Raw genomic sequence first — 15,090 nt, 5'->3', positions numbered from 1 at the left:
AAAAAAAAAAAAAAAAAAAAAAAAAAACCAATCATTTTAGATCCCATATTGATCTGTGAAGCTGAACCAGACTTGCAGATTTTGTCATCTGATGAAATAGAATTCAGGTGTCTGTCCTGAAATGTGTCTTTTCAAGCCTGATTTAAGAATGCATTTCTTCTTTCTGTTTTTATGGCCTGTGACTAGAGCTTTGCATTTATGTTGCTGTTCTTTATCCTGCTGAGACTGTTAAGTCTGAGAGCTCAGTGGGAGCTCGGCCACCCGGGAGCAGAAGTGCAGCTTAGCAGATTTGTGAGTTACCAGAACTGGAAGATGTGGGGTTCTAAACTCTGGATTCCTTAAGAGTGTGTGTCTTCTAAGCTCCACGTTCCTTAGACATGAACATATATGTGTATGTACTTATACATATATGTATTCATATGTGTGTGCATTACTAAACTTCAGAATTCTTGTTTAGACCATTTTCTTTCTAAGTGACATGATAGTTAAGTCAATAGTTAAGTAGCTTTCCTGTTTCTTAACTGTAGAGGAACATTGCTGCTTTATGGATAAGAATATGGACACCTAGGACAGATTGAGTAATCCACCATATCTTGGTTAATAGAGATCTGACAGTAGAGTTTAGGTGACTGAAAAAGTTGAAGTTGTTCAGCAAGGTTATCTTTCCATTAGAATCTAAAATTGATGCATGTACCTTGCCCTTTATATTGGTTTGTTGGTTTTATTGCACTTGAAGGAAATGTGCTCCGGTGATTAAGAAATTAAGTCAGGCTGCATGCTACTTCATTTTAAGTTTATTTTGTTGTGCTCTATGAGATATGTTAATTTTTGAGAGAACATCTGGCCTTAGGTGGTTCCAGTCCACAACCTCAGAATGGTTGTTTACAAAGGATCAGCCGTGGTTCTTTTATGCCCTCTTGTGGTGGAAATCAGCATTGCGCGCCTTTCCAGAAAGTTATGGTGACTTTTTCTCTCATCACAAAATTGTTCTGTTTTCGTCTTCAGTCTAAAAACAGTGCGTATTATTTGGTCCCTTTGTTTAAATATAAGATTCTAAAACACACCTTTGTAAATTTAAGGTGGAATTTCAGTGTTGGCCACTTTGAACTTCGGTATATTCCAGACATGGAAACTAGAGCCGGATTTATTGAGAGCACCTTTAAACCCGGTGGAAACAAAGAAGACTCTAAAATTATTTCAGATGTGGAAGAACAGGAAGGTTCCATGCTGGACACGGTGATAAAGGTCTCCGTTGCTGATTGGAAGGTCATTGCGTTTAATAAGAAGGGAGGCCACCTGGAATGGGAGTATCAGGTATTGAGACCCCGGACTCGGTGACTGTGACCCCCAGTCCCTGTTTGATCAAACACTTTGCTAAGGGAGGTAACTTTGGATCCTCAACTCTTCTCTGCTTTAAAACTGTGACTTTAAGAGACATTTTGTGGAGCTGGCGAGGTGGTTCAAGCGTGAGAACCCATTCACATCCCTAGCACCAACATGAAAAGCCAGGCCAGTGGATCCAGGTCAACAACCAGCTCTGGGAAGGCAGAAAAGGGGCAGATGGATGGAGCTCGCTGGAGCTCGCTGGCCGGCCATCCTAGCCTAAACAGTTAGTTCCTGGAGTTGGTGAGAGACCCTGTATCAAAGTAAGATGGGGGAACTGAGAAGTAGAGGGCTCAGTGGATAATAGCGGTTGCTGCTCTTGCAGAGGACACATGTGAGATTTCTAGCACCCATGTGGCTACTCACAACTGCCTATAACTCCATTTGCAGTAGCTCCAACGCTTCTGGCCCAAATCCAACCACAGATCCCAGGCGTGCATGTGGTGCACAAACATTCATGCACGCACAACACCCATATTCATAAAATAAGAAGACAGCCAGCATCAACATCTAGTTTCCACATGCATGTGCATACTCACTCCACACATACAGAAAGAAATAATAAATAAGTAACTAACATTTAAAGTTGGAACCTCTTACATACCGCTTAAGTTACTGAATGTTTTCCCCTCTTGTCTAGTTCTGCACTCCGATCGCGTCTGCCTGGTTGGTCAGGGATGGTAAAGTCATCCCCATCAGTCTGTTTGATGACACAAGTTACACGACTAATGAAGAAGTTTTGGGAGATGACGAAGACATTGTAGAGGCTGCTCGAGGAGCCACAGAGAACAGCGTGTACTTAGGTGGGTAGATGTGGCTGGTGAACGGTCCACTGATGCCCGGAGCACTTCGTTGCTGAGCCTTCCCTAACAGTAGATGTGGCTGGTGAACGGTCCACTGATGCCCAGAGCACTTCGTTGCTGAGCCTTCCCTAACAGTAGATGTGGCTGGTGAACTGTCCACTGATGCCCGAAGCACTTCGTTGCTGAGCCTCCCTAACATCTCTGCCTTGATTTGTACTCCTGCAGTCTTTCCAGTTGTCCAGTCTGCAGTCTAATTAGTACAGTGTATTCTGAGACTAACGTTTAGAAATGCGTGGAAATGCTCTACTATTAGACACAAAATCCTCCCCTCGCATCTGTATAGGTTTGCTGTCCCCTTCTAGGCTGTAGTTTGCTTATTTCATGGCATCTTTATAGCTTTCCTGAGAAACAGAAGCAAAGTTCTTTGCTTCTGGACTCCTGAGCTTGTCATATAAATACATTTTGAAGTTTTTTGCATATGTTTGGGCTAGTTTGAGTTTTAAGTTGTCACAAAATCATATAAACTATATGCCACCCGTACCTCAACCCAGTCTCCATGAAAAACTGTAACCTGAATGTCTTTGGCAACATGAATAAGTCAAATATATATTTAAATAATATATTCATGTAAGTAAAGAATGCCCTCCTTTTTGTAAAATAAAATAACATACATGTGTTGCAATAGCAATTGGCCAATCTGCTAGTCATGGCCCAGGAATTACAGTTGTTTGCATAAACTTCCCTTAAAGAGACAGTCATTTCATCTCTTTGAAACACAGGGAGTTTTGTTTGGTTGGTTTGTTTTAATATTTTTGTTGGAATGGTTTTCTGTTATTGAAAAGGTCTGTTTATTTAGTGAGCAACATTATAGAGGCCTTATAGTAGCTATATTTGTAAAACAGTGTAGTCGAACTTCAAATGGCCAGCTCCCAAATAATGACACAGGACTTCTTATTAAAGCTTGGTCTTAGCTTAGGCTTGTTCCCAACTAGCTTTTGAAACTTAAATTAACCCATTTATATTATTATATGTTCTGGCATGTGGTTTGCTACCTCTCCTCTATATTGTGCATCCCATTTCCTCTGTGTCTGGCTGGCGAATCTCTTACACCTCATATTTCTCCCAGAGTTCCCCTCTCTCCTGGAAGTTCCATCTGTCCTCTCCCTCCTGACTGTTGGCCATTCAGCTCTTTATTAAACCAATCAGAAGGTGCCCTGGCAAAGACATCTTCCCAGCGTACAGAAAGATCATCCACAACCTAACAGTGTAGAGGCCTTATGTATCTTGGTTTTTGTTGAGTCATATGTAAACGCTTTGAACCTCTTTCTTCTCTGGAAAGAACTGTGTAGTAGGCAAAGAAGTAAGTAGAATTCATCTAAGTGCCGTAAGTCAAAGTGAACTTTTATGAACACCGTCTCATGGCTGATGTGTTTTTGTGGTTGACCCAGGGATGTACAGAGGCCAGCTTTACCTGCAGTCGTCCGTCAGAGTCTCAGAAAAGTTCCCTACAAGCCCAAAGGCCTTGGAGTCTGTCAATAGCGAAAATGCAATTATTCCTCTGCCGACGATCAAATGGAAGCCCTTAATCCGTAAGTCACCTAGAAACTTTACAAATACCACTAAAGTGTCTAGGTAAGCCATGTGTGGTAGCACACACCTGCAACCTCCCAGCATTTGGAAGGTGGAAGCAGGAGGTTCAGAGGAGTTCAGGGTCCTATTTAGCTGCCAAGTGAGTCTGAGGTCAGTCTGGGTTACAAGAGACCCTATCTCAAGAAAAGAACAAGCACACCTTTAATCCAAGCACTTGAGGGGCAGAAGCAGTTCAAGCTCTGGGTTTGAGGCCAGCCTGGTCTGCACAGTGAGTTCCAGCCTATCAGGGCTACACAGTAAGACCCCTGTCTCCAAAACAAACAATAATAGCTTTTAAAAAGAGAAAGAAAGAAAGAAAGAAAGAAAGGAAGGAAGGAAGGAAGGAAGGAAGGAAGGAAGGAAGGAAGGAAGAAAGAAAGGAAGAAAGAAAAGTATATACCAGGTGGTGGTGGTGCAGAGGTAGGCAGATCTCTGAGTTTGAGACCAGCCTAGTTTACAGAGCAAATCTGAGGACAGCCAGGGCTACGCCGTAAGACCCTGTCTCAAAAAAAAAAAAAAAAAAAAGAATAAGTGAAAAAGTTGCATAATTATCACATTTTTTGTGAAGAATAAATTAATTGAAGTACCGGGATAATCCTTTAGTTATTTTTCCACACCTTTTGTTTGTTTTTTATTGTAAATGTTGTATTTGAACTACTTTTTAAAAAACTTTTAGTTTAATTTTATTATGGGAAGTGCATGCCCTGGGCACGTGAGTCAGTCTAAGGACAGCTGTGGAGTAATTCGCTCCTTCCACTTTCATATGGGTTCCAAGATCAGACTCAAGTTTGAGGCTTCTATTGCAAATGCCTTTACCCAGTTAACTGCCCTGCTGATTAAGTGATTTTTTTTGTATGACTTTCTGCATCTGTTGTTTTGAGATCTGAGCTGCGTTGCCAAGGTTCATCTCCAACTCCTGAGCTCAAATATCTCCTTCTCTCCAAGAGCTTGCACTACAGGTGTGGGCCATCTTCCTAGTCTTGTGCTCTATGGAGGACTGTTTGATTCTCAGCAGCAAAGGTGTTGGGCTCTTTGACCTGCGTTCTTGAACTGAGCTGTAGGTGAACATCAGCTAAGTGAGCGAATGAGCCTAGCCTTCCACTAAAGTCACGTGATTAATTATTTGCATTCCTTTTAGATTCTCCTTCCAGGACTCCCGTCTTGGTCGGGTCTGATGAATTTGACAAATGCCTAAGTAATGATAAGTTTTCCCATGAGGAATACAGCAATGGTGCACTTTCAATCCTCCAGTATCCATATGGTAAGTGTCATTACTCCTAAGTGGAAGTTACACAATCGTCTCATTCACTTACTTGAAATTAATTAATAGAATTCAGACGAAGGTAAGCTGATTGACACATAAAAGAATAAAAAAATAAATTTGGGAGGCAGTGAGCAGTACAAGCTTCACAGCTAGACTGTAAGGGTTTCAGGACAGTCAGGGCTACACAGAGAAACTCTGCCTTGGAAAAAAAAAAAGGTGGGTAGGACTATTATACTTGTCTTAACAGGAAAACCCTTTTGATTGCTTTCTCAGACAATGGTTACTATCTGCCATATTACAAGAGAGAGAGGAATAAACGGAGCACACAGATCACAGTCAGATTCCTGGAGAGCCCACACTATGGCAAGAGCATCCGCAAGAAGGACCCCGTCCTCCTCCTACACTGGTGGAAGGAAATATTTGGAACGATATTGCTTTGCATCATAGCTACAACCTTTATCGTGCGCAGGCTTTTCCATCCTCAGCCCCACAGGGTAAGATGCTCTTTCAACCCGATGTGCTTCAAAGTATCTGCCGTATAGAAAGCTCACGGTAGGAGAGGTTAATGTGTTCTGATTTTACCACAGGTCACTTATGCTTATATAGTCGTCCATCACTTAGCCAAGAAGGTAACGTTCTGGGAAATGTGTCACCAGGCAATTTTATCACTGTGCAAAGGTCCTCGAGTGTACTTCACTCTAAATGGCCAAGACTGTTGCATGCTAGACATGATAACACAGCCTGCTACTGCAAGGCTGCAGTCTTACACAGGATGTGCTTACAGCACAGTGTTAAGTGTCTGGGTATCTGAAATAGATAAAGCCCAATAATAAAGAATACTAGCCACAGTTGGTTTTTAACTCTATTCTATGTTACAGGAGGGCTGGAGTGGTGGTTCCGTGGTTAGGAGCACTTGCTGCTCTTATGTGCCCACATCAGACAGCTCTTAACTGCCTGTAACTCCAATGACAGGGGATCTGACAGCCTCTTCTGTTCTCCATATTCTGACATAGAGTCATGCACACACATACACACATATAAAAATAAGGTATCTCTCAGTTATTATAATAATATGTGTAGAGCACACTGTTGTTCGTGTGCTGTGGAGGCCTGAATGGCTGTGGTGCGAGGCATGGCTGCACCCCATGTCTGCTTCCTTGTCTGCACTTGGTCCCCTGGCCTTTGCACTCTGGCTTTCATCCCTGCTGCTAACAAAGCTGACCTTGACCAGAGCTCTAGAGGATCCTTTGTTGACACAGTGGACAGTTTTCCTGTCCCCCAGCTGAGCCTCTGTGATGACACTGTTGGATGCTTCTCTTTGACTGTTTCTGTCTGACTTCCTGACCCAGGCCCTCCCAGTCCTTCAGGACTTCACCCTTCTCTGCTCCTCCCAGCCCCACCCTGCACCTCAGGGCTCCACAGAGTCTTCTCACGTGTTCTCCTCTTCTTAGCGCCAAGCATCTTAGAGACCCCCAAATCCCACCCACCTCCCTCTATTTTTGTTTTTTGTTTTTATAGAAGGGGCTTACCCTGTAGCCCATGTTGACCAGAACTGACAGCAGTTGGCCTGCATCAACTTCCTGGTTTGCTCCCAGATCCAAATCATTTCTCTGGAGCAACTGTCTAGTTAGAACTATACAATTAGCTCAGATGAGCCATAGCTCACACTGTGCTCACCCATCCCATCCCATCCCCAGCCTGTCTCGCTGGCTTTTTCTGTCTCAGACCACAGTGTTCTTACCTGCTCTCTGTTCTCTCCTGCACTAGTCACCAGTTCTGTCAAGGTCTTCTTCCTAAATATTTTCAGTTTTCATTTCCTAGGTACAGATAACCATCACTTGCTCATCTTCTGATCGCTGAAGTATCCTCTAACTGGGCTCATGCCTCTTGTCCACTTCCTGTCTACAAGCCAGTCTCCATCCCCACTCCATTTTAACTCATTTCCTAACATTAAAACTCTAATAACTGACTTCACGTTTTTGATAGAATAAGTTCATCCTTCAAAAACGCAAGGGTTCCCTGTGAGTCGTGCCCTGCCTGTTCTGTACTCAACTTTCCCCACACCTGGGTCCTTAGATTCCTGAGGGTGTCAGAAACACCCTCAGGCTGGAGAGATGGCTCAGAAGTTAAGGGCACTCACTGGCTGCTCTTCCAGAAATCCTGAGTTCACTTCCCAGCAACCAGCCACGTGGTGGCTCACAACCATCTATAACGTGATCTGATTACCTCCTTCTGGCATGCAGGCGTACATGCAGACATAATACATTTACATAATTAATAATAAATAAACCCTCTTCCCCTTGCTAATACATTTAATAGGGACTGTCTTGTTTCTCTCTGCTTACAGATGATGTTCTGGAACAAGTTAGTCACTTGTCCAGCTCTCCAGTCCCTTACATAACACCTAGCAAGACAAGAATTAGTTATAGAATAGATGAGCCATGATTACCTCTGCTAATATTTAATATTCTCTAGAAAGTCCTTCTGAGGTTGGTAAAGAGACATTGCCAAGTTGAATTTCCTGTAGTCAGAATATTTTTAAAAGCATTTACAAGGGGTGGAGAGATGGCTCAGAGGTTAAGATCACTTCTCTTGAAGAGGACCCAGGTTCAGTTCCCAGTACCCACAGCGCATCTCACAGCCATCTGTAATTGTATTCTAGGGGATCTGACATGTTCTTCTGGCCATGGTAGGCACTTACACACATATATACGTAGGGTGCATCACATACATGAAGGCATACACATAAAATATTTTTAAAAGAGTAAAGAACAAAAATTCATTTACTGACAATAGGGCTGGCAATGGGATTTAAGCCTATTGAGATACAGTAAAGGGAATCGCTCATCTTGTGTGTATGCTTTTCATTTTCCCAGTGCTGTTTTTCACTGTTATCTCTTGAACTAAGATGATCAGCTGACTTCTGTTCAGCTTTGTACTAACAGTAAGTAACTGCTTTCTACTTTCTCAGCAAAGGAAGGAGTCTGAAACTCAGTGTCAGACTGAAAATAAATACGATTCTGCGAGTGCTGATGCCAGCGACAGCAGCTGGAACGACGTTAAGCACTCAGGCTACGTGTCCCGGTAGGTGTCTTGGGAAATGATGCATACAAACAGTCTCTGGTGTGTTCAGCTGTGAGTTCAAATCCCAGTTTTGTCATCCTCCAGCTCAGGTGTTAGCAAAATGAGACTTAGTTATGTCTTACATCACGTATGAGATGTCACTCTTTTTAGAAGCTAGGAAGGTGGTACCATTGGTCCTGGAACTGTTGAGGACTTTTGCATTTGAGGAGGCGGATTTGTACTGAGGTCTTTGACTCGCTATTTTTGGGAATTCAGATGATCGCTCTTCCTTCTCTGTGAAGGTAATTGGCCCAGGGAGGGTTGGCATCGATTATGTCTCCTCCTTAGCTGTTCTCTGAACAGCTGAGGCAACTACTAAATTAACATGCGTGTGCAAGTCATAGCTTACTTCATAAGAACGACTCCTCAGAACAGCTGAGCCTCCATCTGTGGGATGCATTAATCCTCACAGTAACTCCACAGACATCTGAGAGACCTTTGATTTGCCAGCCTAGTGTCCAGATTCTAGAAAGACAAAAAGAAACAAAAATGTTTTGCCCACATTTATGGTCCCCATGATGCAGTCATGCTGAGACACATGAGCTTCATTGTAACTGAAAAGAAAGTATTCTGTACACCATGTGCAATGTACACAGTGCAATGGAACAGTTAAATAGCCAAGATCAGAACGAAGAAGGGTGAGGTTTCATTAAATGCAAAGAAGCAGCCATCCAGGAGAGCGCATGGTAGTGACAAGAAGCCTGAGCCTGAGAGGGCACGATGCATAGGCCGGACCCGTCTTCTGTGTTCTCATTACAGTACCCAGAATACACAGCTTAGAATTTATGACGTTAATTCCTGCGTGGGGAACACAACTCAAATGTGAACTGGTTTTAGAGTGAGAAATACAATCATGAGACACACTTTCCCCTCTGAACCTGACAAGAAACTGAAGAGAGCCAGTCCTGGTAGCTCATGGCAGTAATTCAACCAGGGAGGCCAGAGCAGGAGGACTGTCATGAGGCGCCACAGGGAGGCTGCAGGTGACAGTGACACGCACAGGTGACTGACAGTGGGGAGCTGGGCTGCCCTGGACACTGGTGGGTGTCCTGACTGGTGAGGCCACCCTACCAGAGTTCCAGCTAACAGTCTACTTAAATGTAATAAGATTAACTTTCCTAAGAGAAAATTTAAAAGCAATGAAATAGCGTGAAAGAGCATCTTTAACAGAGTCAGAAATGCTGAAGAAAACAAAAGCTTCGAGAATGGAGAAGGTGGTAGTGTGATCGCTGATGGTAAGTTCTGTATCGAACAGATCCCTGGTACAGTTACTGTAAGGACAAGTGATGGCCAACTAAGCAAGGCATTTATTACTCATGCATGTGGAATTTATAAGTATGCATGTTTGCTTATTTATGCACACAGGTGAACTTAGAATATTGCTAGTAAAATTCAAGCTGTGCTTTTTGTGAAATACATTCTGAGAGTTTACAGAGTTCTCGCATTTATGTATGATGATACAATGTTGAAGTGTTTCTGTTTCATACTGAAATATAATAACATTTAAGACTACTTCAAACTTTTAAAATTTTGTATGTATTTCTTTAAAGATATCTAACAGATTTTGAGCCAATTCAGTGCTTGGGTCGTGGTGGCTTTGGAGTTGTCTTTGAAGCTAAAAACAAAGTAGATGATTGCAATTATGCTATCAAGAGGATCCGTCTCCCCAATAGGTAATGGACGATGCATTTAGTAAATTGGAGCTCATCTCATAGGCAAAATGTCTTCCTTGTGCTCCATAGTTACAATGTATCTTCTTCTTCCAACTTTGTGGTTCTGAATGCTGCCAAGTCGCAGTGGTCTTAAAGCTGTGAGCTGTAGATTCTGTAGATTGTTTTAAAGTCTGGTCTTTAGACTGAGAGAGATGACTTGGAGGTTGACACACTTGCTGCATAAGCATGAAGACAGAGTTCAGATCCCACCACCCAAATAAAGAGCTGGGCATCCTGCACACACCTGCAACACCAATGCCAAATGGGATGGACACAGGAGGGTTGTGAGGCTTCCTGGTTTCTAACCTAGGTTTAAGAAAGAAGAAGAAAAGAAAAGAAAAAGCAAGCTCGAGGTTCAGAAAGACCCTGCCTTAACAGGAATATGATGGAGAGTGATAAGGGAGGGTGCCCAGCGCCTTCCTCTTACGGCCATCACACAACATACGTACACAGACATATATGTGAATTCTTAAGATTTCCCCACAGGCAAGTGTAAGAACTGTAGTCACAGCATTTCAGAATATTTTTGCTATAATGTATTAGTTGGCTTTTCATTAACGTAACAAGAGACCATATAATTCACCTTAGAGCTGCTTGTTTGGGATCGTTCTTCCCGAGGTATCAGTTGATGATGAGTTGGCCTGTGGCAAGGGAGAGAACATGTGGTGGAGAAAACAGCTTACAGTTCACCTCATGACTAGGGAGAAAGGAGGAGACTCGAACTCAGCAGATCCCCTTCAAGGGCTCCAGGGATGTTCCATATCCAAACTACAGCTTGTGGCTTACCACTATTAAAACAAGAGCTGTCCTGGACCTGGCGGTGCATGCCTATAATCCCAGTGCTCAGGAGGCTGAGGTGGGAGGGTCCTGTTTCTCATTGCTGTAACAAATGCCTGACAAGGCAGCTTAAGAAGGGAGGGTTTGTTTTGCCTCAGTCAAGGAGCACAGGGAGATGGATGCTGCTGCTGCAGTCGGGGAGCACGGGGAGATGGACGCTGCTGCTGCTGCAGTCGGGGAGCACGGGGAGATGGACGCTGCTGCTGCAGTCGGGGAGCACGGGGAGATGGACGCTGCTGCTGCTGCAGTCGGGGAGCACGGGGAGATGGACGCTGCTGCAGTCGGGAGCACAGGGAGATGGACGCTGCTGCTCAACTTCCATCCTTTTTTTTGTCTGACAGTTGCCAGGTCTGTCTGTCTATCTACAGAGATCCTCCCTCACTGCATGTCCAGTGACTTGCATCTTCTAGATGACTCTCTGCTCTCATGAACCAACAGACATTTAAGAGTCACTAGTGATTTTCATTTGGCTAAGAAAATTTATTTACATGAGGAAGTAGGTTTGTCTGTAGCCGTTATTTCCAGAAAGGCCAAAAAACAAAACAAAACACTAAAATCCACTTTTGTTTTGTTTGTAATTTAGTACTTAATATGTACCTAAGACTAAGTCATGTTCTTGATTTTATATTCACTGACTTCTATTGTATACTCCGGTAATCACCATTGGACATCAAATAACCATCCCATTGTCTGTGTTTCAGGGAATTGGCAAGGGAGAAGGTGATGCGTGAAGTCAAGGCCCTGGCTAAGCTGGAACACCCAGGCATTGTGAGGTACTTCAATGCCTGGCTGGAAACACCGCCAGAGAAGTGGCAAGAGAAGATGGATGAAATCTGGCTAAAAGACGAAAGGTAACTCCGCTAGACTTATAATGTGTCTCCTTCAAGGCTGGTGCTTTGCTGTGAACATGGTTGTAACATGAGGGCTGGATTGTTGGGGTTTCTATCCCACCTGGTACCCCATAGCTGGCAAGCCCCAAAGAAAATCACACAGAGATCTCCATAAGTTATAAAACTGATTGGCCCATTAACTCAGGCTACATATTAGCTCTTGTAACTTATATTAACCCATTGTTCTTATCTATGCTAGCCACATGGTTCAGTACCTTTCTCAGAGGGGCAGCTCACATGTTGCTTCTTTGATGGTCTGCCCAGTACTGGGAGGAATCAGCTTCCTCCATCCCAGATTCTCCTGTTCTCATTGCATCATTTCTACTTCTTGTCTGGTTTTCCCGCCTATACTTCCTGTCTGGCCAATCAGCGTTTATTTAAAACATGACTGACAGAATACAGACAATACTCCCACACCATTTCCCCCTCTTTAAAAAAAAAAAAAAAGGAAAATACCCATACTCCATTTTTTGGGAATGTGGGCATAGTATTCCAGGCTACTTCCTGCTGGCTGGGGGCGCTGATAATCTTATGGGGACCTAAGGAAAATTTAGAATTATCATCAAGTCCTGACTGGAGTATCCTGTGAGTCTTGATCATCTCAGGCAGCAGTCTTGAATCTGTTCTGGATGTATAACTTAGACATCTGAGCCATCTGTTCCTACCAGAGATTTTTCAGGTGGTCTTCCTTGATTGAACCTGATTTTTCTTAACTCAGAATGAATCCACAGCCTCTCATTTCCTGTGGAAACTGTTGTTCTTTTTTAAAAATGCTCCAAGATCCCCTGCGGCAGTAGGCAGCAGAAATGCTGTAGGTCCTAAATGGTGGTGGCAGGCCATGTGGTGGCAGGCAGTGGGCCCTGGGAGCAACCAGTCCCAGGCAGAAATGGCTGCCGGTCCCAGAGCGGCGGCCCGAGCAGTGGTGGTGGCCGGCCATGTGGCAGCAAGCAGTGGGCCCCAGGCAGAGATGGCTGCTGGTCCCTGAGCAATGGCTGGTTCCAGGCAGGGAGACACATGGCAGGCGGGCAGAAGACAGAAACATGGATAGACAGGACATGCAGGGTGAGGTTGAATGTTTATTCAGGGGGTTATGGAGGAGGAAGGGTAAAGGGGGGGACAGAGAGAGAGAGAAAGAGAGAGAGAGAGAGAGAGAGAGAGAGAGAGAGAGAGAAAGAAGAGGAGAAAGAGACAGAGAAGAGGGAAGCAGAGAAGTGGGAAGAGAGGCAGAAGCGAAGCTGCCTCTCCGAGAGGAAGATGGAAAAGAGAGCGAGCTCAGGCCGGAAGCTGAAGATCAGCCTGCCTCAGCGGATGGGGAGGGGAATGGGTGTGGCTTGTCTCTTAAAGGGACCAAAACCATAACATTCCCAGGTCTTCCTTATAATAAAAAGCACGCACGTCAAGGAAGCAGAAAAGGAAGGGCCCAAGATGGCGGCAGTCAGGTCAGAGGTAATGGGAGTGGGCGTGGCTTGTCCCTTAAAGCGACAGGAAAGCACAACAGAAACAAAAGCAAAATCTCTTCTCCAAAGTAACATACCTTTTGACTTCAATTTTGAAGTCAAGGTATTTTCAAAATATTTATCATGGGTTAGTTCAGCAGCATTTATAAGCAAATATCTTTTAGTAGCTGTTGCTCCTTCCCTAGCATTCAAACAATTTAAAGAGAGCATAGCATACAGTATCAAGATTCTCTGTGTAATTTCCATCTTTACGTGGCTTTACTTTAACCTGTATTTCTTTTATTTTTACTTTTACTTTTTGGCTTTTTGAGACAGGTTCTTTGTATCTTTGTCCTGGAACTCCCTCTGTAAACCAGGCTATCCTTGAACTCGCAAAGAGCCGTCTGTCTCTGCCTCCCAGGCAAATCCTAACGGCGTGTGTGCCACCACAACACACACCACCACAACCGGCTACTCTCTCTCTCTTTTTTTTTTTTTACTTTGAGAACTTTAACCTTTAGCCTGTATATGTTTTAACACACTGTAAACCATTTAGAGGTTTTCTTCCTCTTTGAATCTCTCTTTCCTGTATATCTCTCTTTTTCTGACCACATGGGTCTTTAATTTGTTAAGGAATATGGAGAAGATTAAAACCATGGCTTTGACGACTAGAGACTAGTCATTCCTTAGCTTTATGAAATTCTACCCTCATGGTGGAGGTACCAGTTGTAGCCACATTGTTTGCCACAACTCTATGGCATTTTAAGGTCCTTGCCAGCAAGCAAGCTGCAACAATGTGTCCATAAACAACATTCAAAAGCTCCTATGGGGTTTCAAGGTCCTTTCCAGGAAGCAAGCTGCAACAGTGTATTTATAGCTTCATAGTCCAGACCACCTGTTTGAAAGAGTCAGAGTTTTCCCTGGCAGGATGACCCAGAAAGCTGACATTTTAAAACAGTGCAGCTTTTTTCCTGCTACAGCTGAAAACTGAAATGCTTTACTCTAGTCTTTCCCAAGCTTTCTCAGGCTTTCTGTGGGTGCCATTCTGTAACATGAGGACCGGCTTGTTGGGGTTTCTGTCCCACCTGGTACCCTACAGCTGGCAAACCCCAAAGAAAATCACACAGAGGTCTCCATAAGTTATAAGATGATTGGCCCATTAGCTCAGGCTACATATTAGCTCTTGTAACTTATATTAACCCATTGTCTTATCTATGCTAGCCACATGGCTCAATACCTTTCTCAGAGGGGCAGCTCACATGTTGCTTCTTTGGTGGTCTGTGCAGTACTGGGAAGAATCAGCTTCTCCTTCCCAGAATTCTCCTGTTCTCATTGCATCACTTCTACTTCTTGTCTGGTTTTCCCGGCTATACTTCCTGTCTGGCCAATCAGCGTTTATTTAAAACGTGATTGACAGAATACAGACAATACACCACATGGTGTCATTTGGTAGCCAGGAAACGAAAGTGTGGTAGCATCTGTCCTATGTCATCAGGTTATTTCTTGCCTCTTGTTAAGTGCCTGAGATTTGGTTTCAGCTTTCTCAATATGCTTTTTCTTAGTATGAATAATATTCAAGGGACCCACAATGACTTTTCTCAATATAAAATGCTTCTGTGTTTATCTATTTTTTGCCTTTTTTTAAAATGAGGTTTTTCTTTTGGCAGTTGACAGTTTATAACTCCATCTTAAGTAGACTTAGGCAATTTCAGGGTTTTTTTTATTATTGATTTTTATTGAGCTTAACATTTTTCTCTGCTCCCCTCCCTGCCTCTCCACTCCCCTTCAACACTCTCCCAAGGTCCCCATGCTCCCAATTTACTTAGTAGATCTTGTCTTTTTATACTTTCCATGTAGATTAGATCCAAGTACATCTCTTTTAGGGTCCTCATTGTTGTCTAGGTTCTCTGGGATTTTGATTTGTAGGCTGGTTTTCTTTGTTTTATGTTTAAAAACTACCTATGAGTGAGTACATGTAATAATTGTCTTTCTGTGTCCGGGTTACCTCACTCA

At 43.5% G+C, this 15,090-nt stretch overlaps 1 protein-coding gene across 1 annotated transcript in view; it reads left to right on the top strand.

Annotated features, from left to right (window-relative positions):
* Eif2ak3 (eukaryotic translation initiation factor 2 alpha kinase 3) overlaps positions 1-15,090 on the top strand; it is a 71,038-nt gene that overhangs the window by 35,434 nt on the left and 20,514 nt on the right. The window contains exons 5-12 of the mRNA XM_075983886.1: positions 1,080-1,314; positions 2,024-2,186; positions 3,635-3,775; positions 4,954-5,076; positions 5,353-5,573; positions 8,051-8,163; positions 9,753-9,875; positions 11,453-11,602. Of these exons, the coding sequence (XP_075840001.1) occupies positions 1,080-1,314; positions 2,024-2,186; positions 3,635-3,775; positions 4,954-5,076; positions 5,353-5,573; positions 8,051-8,163; positions 9,753-9,875; positions 11,453-11,602 (1,269 nt within the window). The remainder of the gene's footprint in view (positions 1-1,079; positions 1,315-2,023; positions 2,187-3,634; positions 3,776-4,953; positions 5,077-5,352; positions 5,574-8,050; positions 8,164-9,752; positions 9,876-11,452; positions 11,603-15,090) is intronic.

This window comes from Microtus pennsylvanicus, chromosome 8 (assembly GCF_037038515.1).
Source record: "Microtus pennsylvanicus isolate mMicPen1 chromosome 8, mMicPen1.hap1, whole genome shotgun sequence".
Classification (NCBI taxonomy): Eukaryota; Metazoa; Chordata; class Mammalia; order Rodentia; family Cricetidae; genus Microtus; species Microtus pennsylvanicus.
This window is presented reverse-complemented; position numbering and strand designations above follow the sequence as displayed.